The 22,431-nt window shown below is 38.0% G+C and overlaps 1 protein-coding gene across 3 annotated transcripts in view; it reads right to left on the bottom strand.

Moving 5' to 3' along the window:
- The window catches only part of LOC143207299 (lachesin), a 79,061-nt gene that overhangs the window by 7,828 nt on the left and 48,802 nt on the right, over positions 1-22,431 (bottom strand). Inside the window, exons 3-8 of one of the 3 annotated variants that reach the window (XM_076420582.1) lie at positions 22,186-22,307; positions 9,618-9,803; positions 8,202-8,394; positions 2,589-2,717; positions 2,368-2,484; positions 866-1,036 (exon numbers count right to left, since the gene is read on the bottom strand). In XM_076420582.1, the coding sequence (XP_076276697.1) occupies positions 866-1,036; positions 2,368-2,484; positions 2,589-2,717; positions 8,202-8,394; positions 9,618-9,803; positions 22,186-22,307 (918 nt within the window). Of the gene's footprint in view, positions 1-865; positions 1,037-2,367; positions 2,485-2,588; positions 2,826-8,201; positions 8,395-9,617; positions 9,804-22,185; positions 22,308-22,431 lie in introns of all 3 variants that reach the window. The other 2 variants (XM_076420580.1, XM_076420581.1) reach the window with 2 other exon arrangements.

Here is a 22,431-nt window from a genome sequence, read left to right as displayed (position 1 = left end):
TAACGTAATTCGACGTCGGAAGCACGGATTAATAAAATATGAGCTGCCGCTCTAAATACCTCTCGCGAAAACACGAGTAAAGCATTTTTTTAGAACTTTCTGAAAACGAAATTAACGCGAGGAATTTCGGGAGCCCCGCGTTGTATATACATATATACATATAACGACGGTTATATACTTAATACTTTGATAATCAAATTTGTTCGAAGTCGAGACTCAGAGTTAGGAGAGAACACGTGCATTTTACAAAATTCTACATACATATGCTAAACGTATGTACATACCCATTTAATGTTAAATTAATTTGGAAATTTCCATAACAACTGAATCCAAAAATATGCGAGCACGAACATCATTCGATTTATAGAGGAAACGAGGTCAAATGTTATTAGACTTTATTACATTGTGAGTGAGAATATCATGTTATACGAAACTGAATACCATTAAATCTATCAAGATACGTTTGTACATTATAAGTCAATTACTTCGACAATTTTACTCACCAGTTTCTCCACCGTTTTTTATTTTTTTTTTTTTAAATCCATTTTATACCATCCATTAGTATATTCGATTTTAAACGGTGCGGTGAGCTGAATTCAATGGCGAATGATTGAGGGCTTTATGTATTTATAATAAAAATTTGAAACAGTAGACGCATCATCAACACATTGTTTACGTGATTAGAGACTGAAATTATTGTATAACTTCTGTTGAACTCATCTTGCAATGAATTTGGCTGATCGTTTGGAGTTTGATAATCGAAAACGATTCTGCGCCATTACCAAACATTCCATCCCCATAACAGCGGAGGTGTTTCTGTCCCATTGAGCACACAGAACGCAGAAGACAATCAAACAGTCGTTACCTTGAAGGCTAATCGTGCTCACAGCTTTTCCGAGCAGGTTCTCCGCCGAGCAGGTGTAGCTACCAAAATCATGTTCGCTTAGTCGCTTGATGGTCAGCTGCAATTGATACGCATAATCATTCAGCGGCACCTCCAACAGATCATGTTTCTCGTCCGACGATAACTTTAAACCTGGAACATCCACGTCGGTGTTACATTAGAAACAGATCCTCTATGTGTACTAGAGACGCTAGGTATAGTAATCGCATTGTGCACAGTGGTCCACGCTTTAACAATTCGACTGTAACAGGAAACACACAGGAACAAATCAGACGATAAAAATTTTCTATCGTTCCTGTGTACAAATATTAAACCCTTCGAGACTCTTGAATTATTCGAAATAATTATACAGGACTTTATCGAAAAATTCCTTTATCTTCTACATCAGTTAATCAAAGCAACCTGACTTGGGCTACTTTATGAAAAAAGTCAGACTTGAATTTATTTAAGGGGGTAGGCTCCTTTTCCAGGATTGCAAGGGTGCGGGATTTGCCTTCTCTTTTCTCGATAATACAAACACAGAGGTTTTCAGTAGTCAAAAACGATAGATAAAAGATCGATCTAGGGCGCTGTCTCCCTCAAAAGTCCTATTTTTCGCAAATTACGCCTCGTAAACGAAAAAATAGGACTTTTGAGGGAGATAGCGCCCTAGATCGATATTTTATCTATCGTTTTTGACTAGTGAAAACCTCTGTGTTTGTATTATCGAGAAAAGAGAAGGCAAATCCCGCACCCTTGCAATCCTGGAAGCGAGTCTACAACATTTTCCACAGAAAGAAATCTATAATTTCAATAATCTCAAGACAGAATTTATAGAGTCGGTTGGTTGATCGATGGTGTGCACCGTGAAACTTTGAAAACAGCGACTTCTATTGATCGGGAATCGCTCAATCCTGATCCGAGACCACTGTGTCTGCGAAGACAGTCGACTCGGGGGATGGGAAAAGGGGTGTGGAGGTGTCTGGGACACAGCGATTACATCGGAACAAATCAGGCGATAAAAACTTACTATTGTTCCTGTGTATGAATATTAAACCCTTTAGACCTCTTGAATTATTCGAAATAATTGTGCAAGACTTTACCCAAAGGTTCCTTTATCTTCTACAGCAGTGAATAAAAGCAAACTGACATGGGCTACTTTATAAAAATGTCAAACTTGAATCTATTTAAACATTTCCCACGGAAAGATCTGTACGGTTTCAATAATCTCGAGACAAAATCTATAAATTCGGTTACTTGATCGATGATGTTCACCGTGAAACTTTGGAAACAGCGACTTCTATTGATCGGGAACCGCTAAATCCTGATCCGGGACCACTGTGTCTGCGAAGACAGTCGACTCGGGGGATGGGAAAAGGGGTGTGGAGTGTCTGGGACACAGCGATTACACCGGAAAGCGTGGAGCGACATTGAGAAACAGCACTCCCCCAAACGCCACTCGATATTGTGCCCGCGATCCTTACCATCCTTGTACCAAATATTCAGAGCTTTCGGCGAGGACTCGACGTCGCAATGAAGAACGACGTCGCTGTTAGCAGGTGCCAGGACTAATTGGTTGGAGACTTTAATCAGCGGTTTAACTGCGAACCGAGAAAACTATAATTAATCATGTAAGTTTCCTCGGAGAGGTGGTGCCGCGCCGCAGGGGAGCCCATGCTACGCTAACCCATCGGGGGCCACTTACAACGAACGTTCACGTAATATCGTTTGCTGACCGTCGGCGGCACCCTGTTCGACGCGATGCAGAGGTACGAGCCCATTTCCTGCCGTAGAATGCCCGTCAGGTGAAGCTGCTCCCCCTCGTATGATTTTACTGTGTGAAATATGCGTTTTGTTAAGTTGTTTCGATTGCTGTTCAGGTTCTGCGGAAATACTGTTTGCGCGGCACCACTGCTGCTACCTTGTGGGCTCTGAAATTCTACTAAAAGAAGCTTCAAACTATCTTCTAGACTTCACTAGACTGGTCTTTAGCGGTCCCACAAGCCAAACTTAAAATTCACGTAAGGAGGGTTAATTTGTAGTAATCTCTTTAACAAATTGTTGCTTTTGCTCTTTATGTTTTGGGAACACATTGTATAATGTAGTAATACAATGTCATTTTAAGAGAAAATGGAATAAAATAGAATCTTATTTTCCGTGGTAGTAGTCCTTTTAGATTTGCAATAAATTAAAATCGTACTAAATTCTGTCATATTTAATGTCCTAGCATTTTTTGAAAATTTTCAAAAGCAATAATCGCATAAAAATCCGCAGTCTAGTCATAATATAATATGTATACATATAATTTATCTCAAACTAAAAAATGGCTGAATTTTTATTTTATCCAGAGGAACGTGTATAAGAATGAACTCTTAGCACTCGATTAAAAATTGTTGTATGTTGGTATCTGTTGGTATCTAATCAATTACTACACGTTTAAGTATTGCATGAGGTAGTATATTAATTTCATATCCATAAAATGAAAGAATCATATATATAGGGTTATCAAAAATAGACTATGGGAAGTTTTAAAAAAAAAAACATACTGTTTTTAATTTTATTGGTTTTTTTATTTAATTATCAGGTATCATCTATGACAATTATGTGTGAATGACGATATCTGTCAAATGATCACCACGACCACGTTTGCAGACATCAATTCGAAGAAATGCTCAATTCTTGAGAACGACGTGGAATTGATGTTGATGGGTCATTAGCAACACCTTCACGAACAACAGCAATGTTTTCATTAGAACGAGCTGTTTTTGGTCTGCCAGACTTTGGTTTATCATGAACAGTTTCATCAATTTTTTCATCAAATTTTGAATTGTTTGCTCTGATGGAATATTATGTATGCCGAAAACATCACGGAACACTGATTTGCAAAATAAATTTTAATAACTTTAACACGCTCTTCAATCGTATACGACTTCATTGTTAAAATTGTCTATTATTGTAGGTTAGAAATACAAGAAAGTGACAAGAAACGAACATGGCGTTTGACAGATATTCTCATTCAACATCCTAAAGATACTTTTGGAATTATGTTATTCGAGGTCGGAAAAAATGTTTAATCTTCAAGTTAAAATAGCTTCGACTGCAAAGGGTTAATTTATAATAATTCCATTTATGTGTACATACATAAAGCTATTGTTATACCGTAAAACTGTATTTATTATGTTGTATTCACTCTCCTTAGAGAGTAAAAGAAATTTAAGCTTTATTTATAGCTTTTTTAATTTATGTTACAGTCATTTTATTATTTATTTATAAGCTTTATTTATAGTCTGTTATTCTTTAACTTTTGCAATTCCCATTACGAGATTTGACACATTTTTCATTTTCGGACATGTCGGGATGCATTCTGCAAGCTCGATCTGCATCAAGAAGTTGCAACCAGCACTGAGCGTAAACGACTGCGATGCGATTGTTTACGATAATGCGCTTATGAAAGGCGGCCGAGAGCTGGCGAGAGAGTGTATTATCAGTCGGGGGTAGTCAAGAATTTATGCTCTGTCAGCCGAGTAGTATTATATCAACAACAGTATACATAATGTGTGTGTGCGTGCTGTATAATTGTTAAACGCAATGAAAGCACGAATAGTAAAATTACTCATTGTCAGTCTCGTGAGAATAATGACAAAGATAACTGTTTAAGCGACAACAAGTGGGAGTCCGGGGACTCAATTCGGCTAACTGTACCGAGTTCCACTTCATTTGATCTTTGATATCTTTTCCTTTCATTCATCAACTGGTCCAAGTTACACAATTTTACATTAAACGAGTATATAAATCTGATACACTACTATTGTAAAATGTTTAATTGAGAAAATTAGAGGGAATATAGTAAAAGTGGTTTGGTCATTCTAAACGTATTAAGGTTCTAAAACAAGTTCATTTGAAACGATTTTTGGGGTCCAACAGAGTTAAAGAGTAATTGCTAGTTTGCTGAGTTCATGCATTTATAACAAAGATGGCAATTTGAAACAGAAGATATGCTAAAATAATTCAACAATGCCAATCTATTATTCTCAGTTTGTTCAAATTGTTAAAGCGAGAAAACGAACTATCTGGTTTCAATCCCGTGTGATTAACACAGACAATGTTGCGTCAAGATCCGCAGTAAACGTATTTATTACCACACTTATATTAGCATGCCGAGTTGTCGTTAAATCACTTCCCAATGAGCTAGAGACTTGAAATATTAAAAAACAAATTTAAAAAAAAACTGTGCGTCTAGGAGAAAAAGAAATTTTAATATTAACCGTCACACACCTCGCCGCGCGACGCTCGGTAGAACGTCATCGCGTTCAACGATCCCCACTCCGCGCACCAGCGCTCCCTACTCCTCTACGTGTTCCCACTCCGACTCATCCCCACTCCACTGATCAACTTCGCACCGAAGAAGCTCAGTCTCAGTGTGGTGTTCCGTTTATTCAGTTCCATTTCGAACAATGTCGGACTCCATCAAGAGACATCGTCTCTCGGACACATCCCCTCATTCTATCTCGCGTATTACTATATCTTGCGTTCCATTTAAAAAAGACTAAAAAGTAGAAAATGAAAAAATATATTTAAAAAATAATTTTTTTAGGCATTATTCACTATGAATAAATGAAAGCGTGGAGCGCCCACGAAGATTACGTCAATATATAATAGTTTAGCGCTCCATGCTTTTATTTATAGTCACTAATGCCTAAAGAAATTACTTTCTCCTTTTCAGTGCATTTTAATATAAGCGTGGTTGTTAAAAAGTTTTTTTTATATATTTTTTTATTTTTAACTATGCATTAATCATTTTCGTGTCTATCGACGCGCATTCAGAGTGCCAGACGAAATTTGTTTTTGTGGCATTAAATTGTGAAGCCGATGCTTTTTACACAAATTGAATGACTTTGATCTGAAACAAAAAATTCAAGAATCCGCAGAGACTCCATCTGACAATGAGTAGAGTAAAAGAAAAGAAGTTGTATCGTCGATCGTCCCGCATATCGTCGATTTCCGCGGAATTATCCAGTCGTCAGCCGTCGAAAACTTTTGCGAAACAATACCGCCGATCGCATGGAACCGGTAGTTTAAATGTATTCCTGTTTTAATATTCAGATCTTGATTACGCTCTCGGCGAGGGCAAATGCGGCCCGGTGAAATGACGTGGATGGATCTGCTCATTAAAGGATCCGAAACAACCGTAGAGAGATGAGAGAGAGAGAGGGAGAGAGAGAGAGAGAGAGAGAGGGAGAGCGAGCGAGAGGGAGGAGAGAGGAGAGATAGTACTCGCAACGATACGTTCACGTTCACGGGGAAGATCGGCGGATCGTTGGCGCGATATAGATACCGAGTGGTACACACTTTCGCGATGCAGTGTACACAGCGAATATTGCAATCGGGTATGCGAATCGATGGGGCCGGCGAAGAGGAAATATATGTAAAGTCAACATCCATCACTCACCGTTAGAAAGGCTAATCGGGTGGCTGATTTTCCAGCGGAACGCGGTGGACCCAACAGGGTCACGATCCTTTTTTCTCTCCCTCTCTCCCTCTCTCCCTTTCTCTCGCTCTCTCTCTCGCTCGTTTTCTGTCTCTGTCTCTCTTCTCTATTCGCCATTTCTCTTAGCGCGTCGTTTTTAACGAAACCCCCGAGGGCGAACGCGTATCCTTAACTCGCGAATCGATCATGCTTGTTTGGATTTACTTGGTGCGGAATAAATGACCAATCAGCGATCCCGTGTTATGAGTCGGGTTGTCATTCTATTGTATTAATAATATTGCCAAGATTCCAACTGGACTTGAAATATCCATGATTCACCGAAACCTGCTATTTTGAAATATACTGACAAGACGTTCAATTTTTAAAAGATAAATCTTTGTTTTATTTGGATCTGATTCTATTTCGAAGAGCGAAACAGCTTCCACAGTGTTTCCGAAATAATATGACCGATCAGCGATCCCGCGTTACGAGTCGAGTTATGCTTCAGATATATGCAGACTCAATTGTGATCTCGCTTTTTCACCAATTTTTCACCAACTCTACTTTTTCGAGCGATTTATTTTGAGCACTCTCTGGCCATACGCTGAGATATTGAACGAGTTATGGTTTAAAATTTTGTAAAATTTTCATTTTATAGAGAAATGTGCTAAAACGATCTGAGTTTTAAGAAAACTCACGATTGGGTGGGAATAAAACCAGGTCCGATAGAAAAATGATCTCGAAAGGATAAATTAACGGCTTCGATCTGTAATTCATTCATTTTTCTCTTTACCCGATTCTACATTTTCGAGATAATCGGCTTTGAAAGTCTGCCAAGCACGCGTGCAATCGAGCACGACTTGACTAATGTGTCTGCTCCTTTCACATCACGCTCATCTGCCTGTGTATCAACACTGGGACGATAGTATCAATTTCTCGTGAACGTGTTAAATAATATAGGTAGATAAAATCCGGGGGGATTGTTGGGAACAAAATTGTTAAAAAATTCGTAGTGCAGAGGGTGAATTTGAAGACATTCGAATATTACTTATGTGTAAATGTTAGTATACTAAGCTATTTTGATAAGTCAAAAAAGTGTTGAAAATCAGTACCAATCAAGAGACAGTCTTGAAGTTTGGTCCAACAAGGAGAGGTCGCAGTGGTGGGGTCATCGATTTTAATTAAACTTCTTCTGGTGAATCCGGAGCAAAAATAAGCAGGACCATGTCCGAGCGTTTTTGACAATACCCATTATTTATCAAGATAATTAACATTTTATTTTATGATACACAGAACATTAATTTCTTAATCATATCGCAATAGCTATGGTAGCGAGGGTGATAGAGCTTACGTGTTCAAATACTGTTATTGTATTTTTTTACTTTCAATTCTGAGTTTTAAGTCATTTTTTCTTTAAAAATGTATTCTTTTCTCCTTCTTTCTAATCTTGCCATTTATTTATTGGTGCGGTTGTCAATAGTACAACTAGTTATATATAATATTGTATACAATATATTTTGTGCAGGCAATTTGGAACGAACTTTTCCGGCAGTACGAAAATTGTACGAAATCAGACAAAGCCCGGAAAAATTAAGATACGATGAAGAAATTAAATATATCAATGAATTTTCTGGATATCACAAAATTAAATGTTAATTATCTTCATAAATGAGTGTTGTCAAAAACGCTAGGATATGGCTCTGTTTATTTTTGCTCTAGATTTACCAGAAGAAGGTTAATTAAAATTGATCACCCCATCACTGTGACCTTTCCTTGTAACCAGGGAGTCTTTTGGGAAGAAAATGGCCAAGAAATTCAAGGGGTCGATCGAAGGAATTGTAATGTCAGTACCTTGCTGAACGCCTTTCTGGGTTCTCAGTGTAATATTCCCGCCATCTTCCCTCCGCCAGGTGACCACAGGTTCCGGCGTCCCCGTAGCTCGACATCGTAATCGCAGATCGCTGTTCTCTTCAGCCGTTAGAAGGTCTGTAGAATCGTCCAAATCCATGATATCTGGCGGTATCACGACCTTCATGTGACCGGTCTGTGGAAAAGATCGTTACCAACCACCATATAGTACCATTTGTCTGGCGGCGTAAAAGATCTGGCCTCTGCACGCTCGACCAACATGTATTCCCTTGGACATTTAAATCAAGCTTAACCCTAGGATTCGAAACTCAACGAATGCGACTGCTCAGCGCAGAAACTTCGCTTTAATCTAGGTTTACCACCGGGGAAAAATATGGACTGGACGCAATTGCAACAACAACCGGTCCACGCCGGAAGAAGTAGTGTCAGCCTCTCTATTCCATTCTCTTTCTCGCTCGTTATTTCCCGGACGAGATCTTCCCCCTCTGAATGTTACCGAAACCTTTTCTTTTTCGATTTCCGTAACATTCAATTAAACGATGCTATCTCTGATGCTTTCGATGGTAATATTTTGTACGAGATCGCAGCGGTGGTGCAGCGAAATGATTGCGGTGCGATTGAGCACGCTTGTTGAGTCGATTGGGTTGCAAATGTGGTTTGCTATTTTCAGTGTTTTGGTAGTCTAATATTTGCTGCCGCACGCTTCTAGAATTCGGAAATATGGAAATTCAGGTGCTCAGACATTTAACGACTCCAGATTCGACAATTTTAACATTCGACGATTCGACAATCCAAATATTCATAGACAATGAGAAATCTATTCGAGGGTTGAATAAAAATTTTAGAAAAAGACACAAACACTGAAAAGAAATACACTTGACAGAAACTGTATACAATGGACTCGATGAAATATTTACAGATCTTTGGGGACAGAATACATGCACACTTTAAAAGTCCTACATGACCAAGAGGTACAAAGTCCAGCAGAGCTCCGCAAAAATGTTCGCAGAGAACTATAGCGCAGAAGATTCATGGCACTACCATGGATTCCATACATTTCACTTAAAGTTTCGGTTCGAGTAGCACCGTTTAATTACTTTCGCCCACTCGATACGTCCGAGTCAACATCTTTCCGGCAGAAAGCATCGGGGGACGTCGATAAACAGTTTTAAAAGCCGTAGAGAAGCGTTTTCCACGAGCAAAAAAAAAACAAAACAAAAAACACGATACATACATAAACGTCTATGCGTATGTACACTATTGTACACACGTAGATAGATACGTATAATAACTATGTATATGTATGTGTACGTATAAAAGGGGAGTTCTCTGGAGAGCGACCCCATTGTCACGAACAGGGATAGAAATTTTCAGTTATCTGACGCATATTATACTAACCTGACTCCTCATGGGCTCCGTATTAACTTGACACATGTACGTGCCAGAGTCGTTCGGTTGGACGTTGGTCACGTGCAGTTTCCACGTGTTATGTCCGTTGTGAGTGACAGACAGCCGTGGGTTGTGTGCGACCATGTGCGTATGAATGGCCAGAATAGCTTTGGAGTCCGACTTTATCCAGGCAACCTGTATAATAGAATCGGGGAAGGGCGGACACGTTTCGCCGTTTCAGCAGCTGATTATAAACCGCGGTTCTCTCTCCCTCTCTATCTATCTCTCTAGAGAAGCAAACGCTCCCATTACTTACACTGCCAGCCGATAATAACGGATTTAGAATTAGGATTTCGGCTATTAGTTACGGAGGCTGCTCCCCCAACCTGTCCGCGACACGATTCCACCACGTAATAGCTGATATAATACGGTGAAGTCTGCCGTAACTTCCTATCAGATACCTGCTTGATACGCTCGAACATGTTTCAGCCCTTTGCGAACCTGTTTCGATCCTTTCTGTCTGTGGCTCCATGTATCTATTGTTTATTTTTCGCATTATGCATCGGCAAACCCGGCTCTTAACCTTTAACTACCCTCGTCCTGAATTTTCACGTAAGTACTCGCGCGGTGGATTTTGTACACCATATGTACAGTAGCGGTCAAAAGTTTAAGACCGCTCTAAAGAAGACGATAACTTTTTTAATATTGTACTATACGATTTGAACTTTTTTGGGAAGATAGAGCAATTAGTTTACCAAAGGATGTGAAAAGAAATTTTTTCAAAAATTGCAATTGATCGGAATTGTTGGAAAAATACTAAAAGTTGAATTTCTAACTTTTTTATGTGGGCCTATATTGAAAATTTAAAAAATACGTTTTGTAGATCTGTGTTAATCAAACATATCCTGAAAATTTCGTCAAAATCGGTCGACGTTGCAATGAGCTGCAAACGTTTAAAGATGGTAAAAATTGCAGATTTTCACAATCTATTGCTGAAAATCTTCAAAATCTGCAATTTTTACCATCTTTAAACGTTTGTAGCTCATTGCAACGTCGACCGATTTTGACGAAATTTTCAGGATATGTTTGATTAACACAGATCTACAAAATGTATTTTTTAAATTTTCAATATAGGCCCACATAAAAAAGTTAGAAATTCAACTTTTAGTATTTTTCCAACAATTCCGATCAATTGCAATTTTTGAAAAAATTTCTTCTCACATCCTTTAGTAAACTAATTGATCCAGCTTCCCAAAAAAGTTTAAACTGTATAGTACAATATTAAAAAAGTTATCGTCTTCTATATAGCGGTCTTAAACTTTTGTCCGCTACTGTATGTATTACTGTGTGATTAAGTACATATATCATTGTATTAGTACAAGAATTAGTACATTGTCTTGATGAATTATGATATTTATTGAGAAAATAACGATAAATGAATATAATAATTGTCAATAAAAAAGAAAATCTGGTGACATTCTTTTCACATTCGCTTTATTCGCTGCTCTGTTCGCCGATCTTGCACGAATCGCATGTAATAACGGTGGTCATATGTTGTTTACATACTGATCTCTTGCAACTGCCGCAGATGATAGTGGTTACTCGATTCTTCTTCCTGCCGCAGATAAAACATCTCGCTCGTATCAAAATACCTGCCAAAGCTGGTGGCTGCTCCTCTTCATTTCCTTCTTGTGTACGAATGAATACACGGAAACAGCAGTTCAACGTGCTGCCACCAAAACAATACTTCGTGTGTATTTTGTGGATACATTGGGCGTAGGTTACATGAAGCGGCAGTGGTGGGGGAAGTCGCACTGTGATGGGACAGCATTTTTTGAAATAATGGTGTACTTTTTACACCAACGCGGGTAGTTAAAGGTTAAAGCGAGAATCTCGAGAGCCAATAATTTATAAAAAGTAGTTTCTTTTCAGCCTCTCGATCATGAAAGGGAAATCGGTTTACAATAATTTTTGGGACTCTCTGATGTATAATCCAGTTGTCTGAGGAAAGTATTCTTGAAAAGAGATAGTAAGAACTGTGAAATATCGAATGAGGTGCTTGTATGTGTGTTCGATGCTTCATTTGAATGTATGGTTCTTTGTTTTGGAGAGATTAATGAAACAGTATCGAATATACATATTAAGAATGCGAACACAAATGTGGTCCATTATTGTTTTAAATTAGGTGGGTCGTAAGTTCTAAATTAAACAATTTAGAAATGCTACGCGAAAGTCAGCGTAGCCGCACAATTAAAATGAACATAAAATGCAAATAACTTCTACTTGAGATTATATCGCCCGAGGAACGTGAAATATGCGACTCCTTTATTTCAAAGTGGATGAAATAAATGGTGCCATTAAAATTTTATTTGTAGCAAATATAGCGAATTTATCTGTGGTACAAGGAGGTCCAGGTGGTCTCCGTTTCGTTCGTTGGTTCAAAGTAAAATGAAAAACTGCTATGAAATAGTTTCTTTCTCGTTCTGTGGCTATCGGCGACTAGATATTTATTGAAACGCGTTTCTTCGTGGGCGGTTTTAAAACACATTTGCAGTTAGGGTTGCCAGATCTTCTATATTTGATGTGAGTCTTCTATATTTGAACTTGATCTCCTATATCATATTTGAATAGCATATAATTTTCACAAATCTTTGTTTGAATAAAAAAGTTTAAAATGTGCTGTGTACCCTCTTTTACTTGAACTCCTATATTTTGAGCCTATCTCATATACATGCAGTTTTCACTATTTCTTCTATATTTGGATAAAACATTTCTGGCAACCCTATTTGCAGAGTACACATTTATCAAGGATTCGAGACAACTTCTGATGATCTCTGTTCATCTCGGCAGATAAAGATTAAATTAAAAATCAGCGGAATACCAACGAGCATGAAACAGTGTGCATTTTATTATCTATGAATATGAACTGAACCACACTTGTACTATGTATATGTTTAAAAAAATGTTTACAGTAAGTATAGTGGATATATCTTGACATTACCCAAGTGTAACACTCCGATTTTAATGAAATTTATACAGGATATAGTTTGTTGAAAAATATTTGACACGTATTTTTTTTTAGCTGCTGACATTCGTGTTAAGGGTTTGAAAATAGCCCTCAAAGTTGGGGGTGAAAACCCTATTTTCGTTATACAATATATCGGGAAGTAGAGGGTCTAGGACAATGATTTTTTTTTATTTGTGTTTTCGATCAAGTAATGTAGTCATATAAAAAGATTTCAGAAAAAAATTATTTGTTTAAACAATACTTTAAAAAATTCATCTTTTTTTTACAATATTTCTTATTAATTGTTTATCGATATTTATGTAACTTTGTGTACGTAATCTACAATGAACCAAAATAGGGTATACATGTTTTTGGAATTTTGTTGTCTTTGTCATTTAACAATAATTAATAAATATGCAACATTTTCTGACCACGTAGGGGCGAGAACTTGTTGGACTTGTTTCGTAAATGACAACATACATTTTAACAACATTTGGAACTATAAATCAGCGTGTTAGACTTGTGTAAGGCATTTCATACCAGGAAATGAAATTGAAAATCCACGGAAAACAAACGAGTACAAATTATAATAATTTCTTTCTTGTTGTCTACGACCATCGGCGACATTTATGCACTGATTGAACGATAAACGTTTCAGGGAAATATCCTCGCGCATTCGTACAATGTAAGGAGCAGCCAGTTTAAGCATCGAACGGCCTACTTTCGCAAGATGAGCCTGAATTATCCACGTACACATGTGCGAATTGTACATTTGAGTGACATACGAGCGCAATGCGTTCCCCGCGTAAAATTCTCGCCGTGACTTCGCCTTTATCCCTCTGTATTCATGAGTTCCAGCGCAAACAACTCCGTTAAAGCGTGTAACGTAAACGTTACACTGCATACAAGGGTAAGAAGGCAAACCGAAACGAAGGAGCCCCTGTTACAGCATATTTTAATCCGGCATACCTTACTTTCCGTCGCTTGCTGCTGAAAAAAATAGCGTAGCATATTCGCCGATGAATCTGGAGCAGGATTCTCATGCTTCTTGAACGTGATTCCTATTCGATCATGTCTTTTTCTTAAAACCGGGACACGATGGACTTGACGATGACAATTTTTATTTTAAAAGGAAGATCCGCAGTCTAATTATTAGGATATTTAGATTGCTTATTGTATGCACTTTTAAAGAATTTGTATCAAAATCATGGATCATCCTTGGATAATGAACAGATCAGCCAGCAAGACATTTTAACAATTCATTTAAAAAATGTATTTAGTGAAGTGAAACTTCTTTGCTGAGGGGGCTACAATTTTCTAGTGAAGTCAAATTACGATTTGGAATGTCACGGCTGACAGAGATGAAAAGTGTGAAATGAAAAAAATTTTATAAAAAAAAATTAAACCTTCTTCGAAAAAACGCACTAAAAAGTATAAAATAATTTCCATTTAATTTATGTGAATACACACGAACTTAAATACAATACAATCTTTTCGGAGGCGACGCAAAATTGAAAATTTTCCAAATGACAGATGTTGCTGATTATGATTTCATTGGAATATGGTGGGCTTGGAAATCAGTAGGTGGGAAGAGAAGATACATTAATATGTAAAAGCATGTAGAAGAATTTAACGATTTTCGTAATTTTTCCAGTGTCGAAAATTTTCAATTTTGCGCCGCCTCCGAAAAGATTGTATTGCATTTAAGTTCGTGTGTATTCACATAAATTAAATGGAAATTATTTTATACTTTTTAGTGCGTTTTTTCGAAGTCGGTTTAATTTTTTTTCTATGATTCTATCATTGAAACAATTGGCTTGTGATAGCTAAAATATCATATAAATATTCTTGATTCAATTTTGTCTAAATGTCTTTTTATTCTGCGTTCGCTCTATAACGTTTTATAGTATTATGTTAGTAATTTGAGCGACACATATTCACAACAAAACGCAGTTTACGCACAAGCTGACCGATTTAAGCCGACCCCGGTGAATGTAAATGCCACCGACGGTACCGAAAAACGGTTTAAATAAAACTTGAATGGCTTTTCAATCGTGGGATGTTTGAAAGCCAAATTTCCGAATAGTCTTTTCAGAAAAACTGCCCGAATATATCTCTTTACACTAGAATTAATCTTCCATCCGCCGCGGCCGCGTCAATCCTCGTGACATGGGAGATTGTGTCTTTAAAGATACGCTGTTTTTACGGGATTTTAATCCGAAAATGTTTAAAATCGCTCCGCGAAATTATGAAGCTCAATATTCAAAGTGTGCAAAACACGGCAAACCAGCGTGCACACGTTCACACACGGACAGTAAGACTGTTTCATTGCGTGTTGTTTCTCGACGATGAAAATCAAGTCATTAATTATATTTACAACTTTGCATAAACGATTTTATGAAATGAACACAATGTGAATATTTAAACAAGTATTTAACGCGTTAATCACCGTGTTTGTTTTGCTCGTTTTCCAGTTAGGCAACGCGTAAATTCGTGAAATGCGTCAGGCGTACAAACCAAAGAACAATTTTTGTATAATCATTTTTATTATCATATGCATCCTCAAAAGAAAATCGATAACGATCCTAATCTACACATCTATGCTTACTTGAATGTTTAACCATTGATATCGTGAAGACAAAATTTAATTTCGACTCGAAAGAAGCGGTTCAGCATTCACGTTTAGTCTATTTTCAATCTCCATCGCGAGTCTCAAACATTATTAATTAAATATAAAGGGGTTATGTAATAATCCACTTGAAAATGAAAAAAGGCTGAGCATATGCTTCAATATCGACTGAACTATAACAGAATAATTTTTTTAATTCGATCCCGACACTTTTCCAGTGAGCGGCACGTCGTCAATTGCAAGATTACCCTCGAACGTGAACAAATGAAGAATTACAGCATAAATGAGCGCGGAAGGATGAAATAAAGGAAAAGTAATTCGCGTCGCTGATATCGTTATTGTCGAGGCTCTCATTAGTTCTAGCACCTTTTGAGAACCGCACGCAAGAAGCTTGCAGATATTCCGCGAGGCAAAAGGATTCCACGCGCAATAAACTGTTATACCTCGAATGAAATGTATATGTATAACACGATTGCCTGAACACGGGCTGAACGCGATAAACAGAAGAATACCGACGCGTGAGAGGATACCGAGACACACACAAGTGCAGCCTTCAAAATAATCGACTATACCCCGGTACGACTTTGGGAAACGGAAAAGAAACGACAGGGGCCCCGCCCCCGTAATCGCTCGAGGGTTAACAACCCCTCGAACACCTGTTAAGAGAAAATATACTGTCTGTAACGAGTGCAATAACTCGGGAAACAGGAATGGAGAAGAGCTAAGCGATTGTGTGCAGAAATGCAGAAAGTCCAAGGAATGTGGATTTTATATACGTTTGTTTAAGATTAAATGGGCGAGAGTGGTAGGAAAAACTAGAACATTTTTGTTCTGGATAGAAATCCGCAGTGTATGTATAATTTTAATGTTTACCGTGCACGAGAACGTTGCTGCTTTTTGTACCACTTTATGAATACAGATAAATAAAGCAATCCTTTGCAGTGACGGCCGCTGTCACGTGCGCGTGATTTCGTTAACCAGCGGCTATCAGCCGGCATCGCGTATACGTGACTTCCCTCTGGCAGCGGTTATCTTTGCTGAATCGTAACGTAATTTTTCTTCTGACAAGAGATTTAACTGAGGTTATATCTTAAAATGTAAATGGCGATTTTCTTGTATTAGAGAAGTATTTTATAGTTTCTATAATTCTTTTCGTTAATTTTATAGTCGTTATTAACCCTCATACGCTCCTCAAGAATAATTGCATAAAAGAGACTAGGATAATAATTCACCCATGTTTGCCCTACACGTGAAATCAACAAATTATGTTTCATTTGTAACGTCACATTTTAAAGAAATACATCTCACAACATAGACATAAAGGGATCAATGATTTTACAGTATGTGAAAATAGTAAATGGGTGAATTTTTACCCTGAGGATCGTATAAGGGTTAAGTAGTAATAATAGTAAGTCGTCAGTATAGTATATTAATTTTATAATATTAAGCTTGAGCAGTGTGATTTTAGTATAAATTATTGAATTCACGATACTTGTGAAATTCACACAAAGACCTACAGTCCACTTTGGATCTGTAAATGATCAGGAATACATGGCTAGACTGCGGATTTTATGCACTTATGACAAAAATAAGTGGGTGTAATTTAAAATAGCACAAAAATATTAGAAAAATTTAAAAATACTATTATATTATACTTAACCTACTAAACATAATAGGGAAGAAAATAAATTTCTAATTCACTCCACTTTGTTCCAACTCTGGTAAGAAATTTGGATAAACTTTACTTTACCGGACTCAAAATTAGTATCTTTCTCCTACGAATTATGACGTATTTGGTATGTAGTCCAGTAGATTTGTACCCGGTGCGGATGCAGATCGAAGTTTCGATCCTCTAGGATCAATAGTTGAGGAGCTACAGTCGCTTAAATTTGAGCATTTTTGACAGGTAAGGGCGCCGCTATATTGGTTTGTAGTGACGACCGCGAGCCGCTTACCTTGCCGCCACGCCCCCCTCGACCTAATCCTAATCAGCTTAGCAAGCGGCGTGCGACCGTCACTAAAAACCAATGTGGCGGCACCCTTACCTGTCAAAAAACTGAAAATATGCTCAACTTTGAGCGACCATAGCTCCTGAACTATTGATCCTAGAGGTTCGAAACTTCGATTTGCATCCGCGCCGGGTGCAAATCTTCTGGATTACATACCAAATACATCATAATCCGTAGGAGAAAGGCACAAATTTTGAGTCCGGTAAAGTAAAGAGCAGCCAGAAATATTTATGTTGCATATAAATCCGTCGTCTATACATGGCTATAAAAATTGGCCATAAAAGGAACAAAATTTGGACAGATCTTTGCAAATTGTTTTTGTAAATTCGCATAACGAAGCTATCAGTCTGTACATCACTACATATTTGTGGCTATAAAAATTGGCAATAAAAGGAACAAAATTTGAACTGATCTCTGCAAACTTATTTTTGAAAATTCGCTCAAAGATCGGCCCACTTCGAGAACGTGTGCGACTACCAGTGAAATTCAGCAGAATCTGAGGGTTTACTATGCTACGACTCCGCGCCGTGCGTAATTATTTACACGCGCAGGATCACGTGAGCAAGTCAATGAACATTGTTATTGGATTCCGGGAATGAAATTGCAATCCGGGCACGTTAGCTCCGATCGGTCTCTCGTTTGCTCGTGCATACTTGCTGCGTGCTCGATCTGTCGTATATCAAACGACGGTTCCATTGAACGGTTGAAAGGGCGTTTAATTCGCGAACAAAAGCTCTCGAATGACGCGAACGCGAACGCGCGATGCTCGATGGGGGGCACGGTTACCGGCCCCAGGCTTCGATCCAATAGAATTTAAGGTGTGCATAAATAACGCTGATAGACTGCGGAGCCGTCCACGCAGACAGAATCACTCTACCTGTTGGCCGAACCAAATTTTTCTAGCAAACAATCCAGCACCGGAACTCCTGGCTTGTACATGTACAACACCGTCCCACAAACTTTTCCTTTACACGTCGACGAGCACCTCGCAAATGGAGACGAAATTCAGAACGGAAAATCAATTTATGGATGATACCAGACAAATTCTTGGTTGATGAAATTTTTTAAGCAAACAATCTGCACACAACACCTTGCTCTACAACACTGTCTCGCGAATTTTTCCTACGTATGGGAGAACACACATCGAGTTCAAGTTTAGTACTTTGCACTAGATTGTCTTCTCTAAAGAAATATTGTGAATTTAGTCCAAAAGGATTGACGTATAACGGAATTAAGAAATTGTTTAACAAGATTGTATATGTGCATCTTTTGTTAGAATGCTTAGATTAAGTTCGATCTATTGTAAAACCAAGTTCAATTCCTAGCTGTGAGGTTGAACGAACAAAGATTATTATTACTGTTATGTGTATCTTTTGTTTGTAGCATTGTTTAACTGTTTCTTTGATTACGTTATGCTAAAGTCTACCGTATTTATAAAATCGAATATTTTTGTTTTATCAAATTTGTTCCAATAAAATTGCACTACTTTAAATGCCGTAGATTATTTCGGTTAAATGATCTGTCACCTGATTCTGTTGAAATAATTCCGGTAAATGATCCGAGAAAAGTATCCGAGTGCAAATAACACAAAGAGCTGGAAAATCGAGTGTCCGATATCTGAAAATCAGTTTATAGGAGATACTAGAAACGTTGTTGGTGAAGAGAACTTTTTCTGTATATTGTACGAGTGAATTCTTCATAAATTGAGATGTTTAGATTTAGATAGAGACATTTAGAACCGAGTGTCTAACGTCTGGAAATCAATTTGTAGGAGATGCTAGGAAAGCTGTTGGCGGACCAAACTTTTCCTATACACGAATACTTCATAAATTGATACGATATTTAGATACGGTAAAGAACAGTGTCCGATGTCTGGAAACCGATTTAAATAACCGATTTAAGAATCTGTTGTCGGATGAAATTTTAAACACAAAAAATTCCTATGGAACACTCCGTTGAACAAAAATATCTCCTAAATTCTTCCTATGAGTGGATATTTCATAAATTCAGACGAAACCTAGAACCGAGTGTTACGACGTTAATTTATAGCACTATAATTATCATGATTTATAAAACAAATTTTCCGCAACTGTACGCGAAAGAGAATACATCACGGTTTTTCATTATTCTATCACCGCACGAAGTGGAGGCAAACCTGATTGATAACAATTACTCGTCGTTTCGTTATTTAGTGCGCTTCGACGAGGAAAAATGATCGTGGTTCGTTCGTTAATAAACCACCCCTTTCATTCGTTTGGAACATCGAGTAAGCTGAGGACATTTTTTGTAGATAATTTCACATGATTTATGTGGATGATTGAGACAATGTAACAAATTTATAAACCGTGAAAAAATTAGTACAAGGGAATTAATGCGAGAGGATTAATTATTAACACAACCCCATGGCAAAAATATTTAATCAATCAATTTAAGCGACTATAAGGTTTCAATTATCGTGTTGTATCAAAAAGGTCCTAAAAAATCGTTTTTTAAATAATAATCTCAAGAAAAATGTTCAAGTTATGTTACTCAGTGTGATTTTTTTTATTTAAAATAAAAATTGTCACTCTGCTATCGAATAATTATAAAATTCTTTATTGAGTATCATAAATTTAAAAAAAAATTCTATGGACTAGCTAACAGTAGACACTGCGTTAATGTATGATCGGATAATTCATTCAACAATATCGTTCACAATTTTTTACCAGCAATGTATAATATCGTATACAAAAATTCCTGTGGATTTTTATACAAAATAAAAAATCTCTGCATTAATTATGTGACATTGAGGTTGAATAAAAATTGTAATTCTTCTCTTAACAACTTGAATAATCCAACAAATAATTGTAAAAAATCCCAAGTAATTTACCAAACAATTTAAAACCATTTTCCTGACTGATAGTGAGGACAAGTGACAAGTAACTGCCAACGACCACTGCACATCAAGTCTCCGAATCGCCAAGAAATCGGTAACAGCTCCCTTTATTCTCCTTTTTACCCTAAAAGACTTGAAATAGTGTTTTAAGATTGGCCGAGGGTTGCATACTGGGATCCTTGAAGAACCGGGAGAGAACAGGAAGAGAACGAGGCGGAGACGCGGTGGATCGGTAAAAATCAGGCCCATTCATGTTGTGCTCTATATTAGCGGCTCTGATTTATACCCCTTCTTTGGTACAGCGTCTTTTCTCTCGAACCACCACGCCGCGCCGAGCCGCGGGAGAGTAACATTCGCCGTCTCTCCGTTGCCTACCACTTTTTCCACTTCTTTTTCCCTCTCTGTTCTTCAACTTCTCGCAGTTTCTTCTATCTCCTTCTCCTTACTTCTTTCGCCACTCTATACATATATACTCTCTCCCGTTCCATTCTCGAAATCCACGAGGACGAAATCCTCTGAACACGCGCCAAGAACGTTTCATCTCGCGATAGAAGCGATTGTCGATTCGGGCGCGCAATCAAACTTGGACTTCTTCTCGAAAGTGAATTACTCGGCAGCTCTGTCCCACAAGGGGCTTCTCTGGACAGAACTGGTCGAGAAACCTACACGTACACACACACACAAACACGTCCACACGGTTTATCATTATCAACATACATAGAGGTCCCCTGTGTTACGTGATTTACCTGTTCGAACGAGGAGAGGGGACGGATCATCTCGTTTTGGCATTGTTTTCAGCTGAGGCCCGCGTTCCCGGAGAAATATCTTTCAGCTACCGAATATGATTCGCTTATATCGTGGTTGGACAATCGCTTGGAAACTCGCAGATTGCAGCTTTCTTCGAGAACAACTTTGTCTTTGACTTCGCGCTTTGTCAATTTACTCCCTACGATATATTGTAGTTTTCAACCTTGTGCTGATGGTTTGGGACGTACCGAGTGATGATTGTATCTTCATTCTTTTTTAAAGGAGCTTGTTGTTTGAGGTATATTGTGCGACAAGGAGAATTTTGCTTTCAGATGATTTAGTGGTCACTGTTACCGAATGATCCTAAACATTATCAATAGACTGCGGATTTTTGTGCTAAATAAAAATTGTTTGCCTACATTGGTAAATACTGGAGTTACGTATACACTCAGTTATACCTAGGCTTAAAGAAATATTTGGAGAAAGGGTTGACGAATGAGTTGAAGGAAAGGTTAAAGAAATATTTAAAGAAGGGGTTAAAGAAATAGATAAAAATTGCGAAAAATGTGATGTGGAGTAAACAGAGATCGACTCATTAACAGGTTGACATTGTAGCTGTTCTTTTTAGACACCCAGTACCGGTCACGTTCGTATCTAGATTTCTCTGGCAACGATCCCTGTATACGACCGGAATATCGCGGTAAACTCTGGTAATATCTGCCGGTAAGTTTTTACAGTGGCTGCACGCAAACGTAACGCCTATAAACGCAGACTTCACCGTATCGCAAGCATACGCAATTCCAATCAACTCCGCGTGCCATCGTTTCACGCTGGCTTGAGATTTATTAGGCATAACTCAGACGGACCACTTTCGAACCGCACACACACGCTTCCATGAACAACAAACGACATTATTTTTTACACGCGAAACCTTCGAGTTTTATGCTTCTTTAAAAAAAGATGTGACAGAAAGTACCTTATGCTTTTAGTTTAAATTCTACTTCTTGTGTCAGAACAATGAAATGATTTATTTAACCTCCTCAAGGATGAATATTTTGCAAATAATTAAATACCTTTTGATCCAGCAAAAATGTGCTTTACCTTGTACAGAAACAGAAGAAGTTCAATGGAAAAATTGTACTTGGTACTAACTTTATTAATTGAAGTATTTGTTGGTGTGGTGAATTTTAGACATTTCGCAAAATTGGTCTGTTTGAATTAGGCCTCTGGCCGGCCGGCAGTGTACGATTTCGACCTGGCACGCCCCTAATCGACTTACTAATTACACACCGACATGTGGATGCAATTACCTTGTAAGATTGAAGATGATTAACGACGCAGGTGAAGGAGACGTTACGACCTTGAATGACCGTATGGTTCTCCAGGAGTGCTAGAAATTCGGGCTCGAGCTCGGACTTTGGCATCGCTTGACCTGGCTCGGCATAATTAACGATCGTGTAATTAACGATCCGGCAACTTTACATCTAATTAGCCCGCGCTCGCATTGCAAAACTACAGGGCCGCAAAGCGGAGTGCAATGCACAATCATAGAGTTT

Source organism: Lasioglossum baleicum, chromosome 3 (genome assembly GCF_051020765.1).
Source record: "Lasioglossum baleicum chromosome 3, iyLasBale1, whole genome shotgun sequence".
Lineage (NCBI taxonomy): Eukaryota > Metazoa > Arthropoda > Insecta > Hymenoptera > Halictidae > Lasioglossum > Lasioglossum baleicum.
This window is presented reverse-complemented; position numbering and strand designations above follow the sequence as displayed.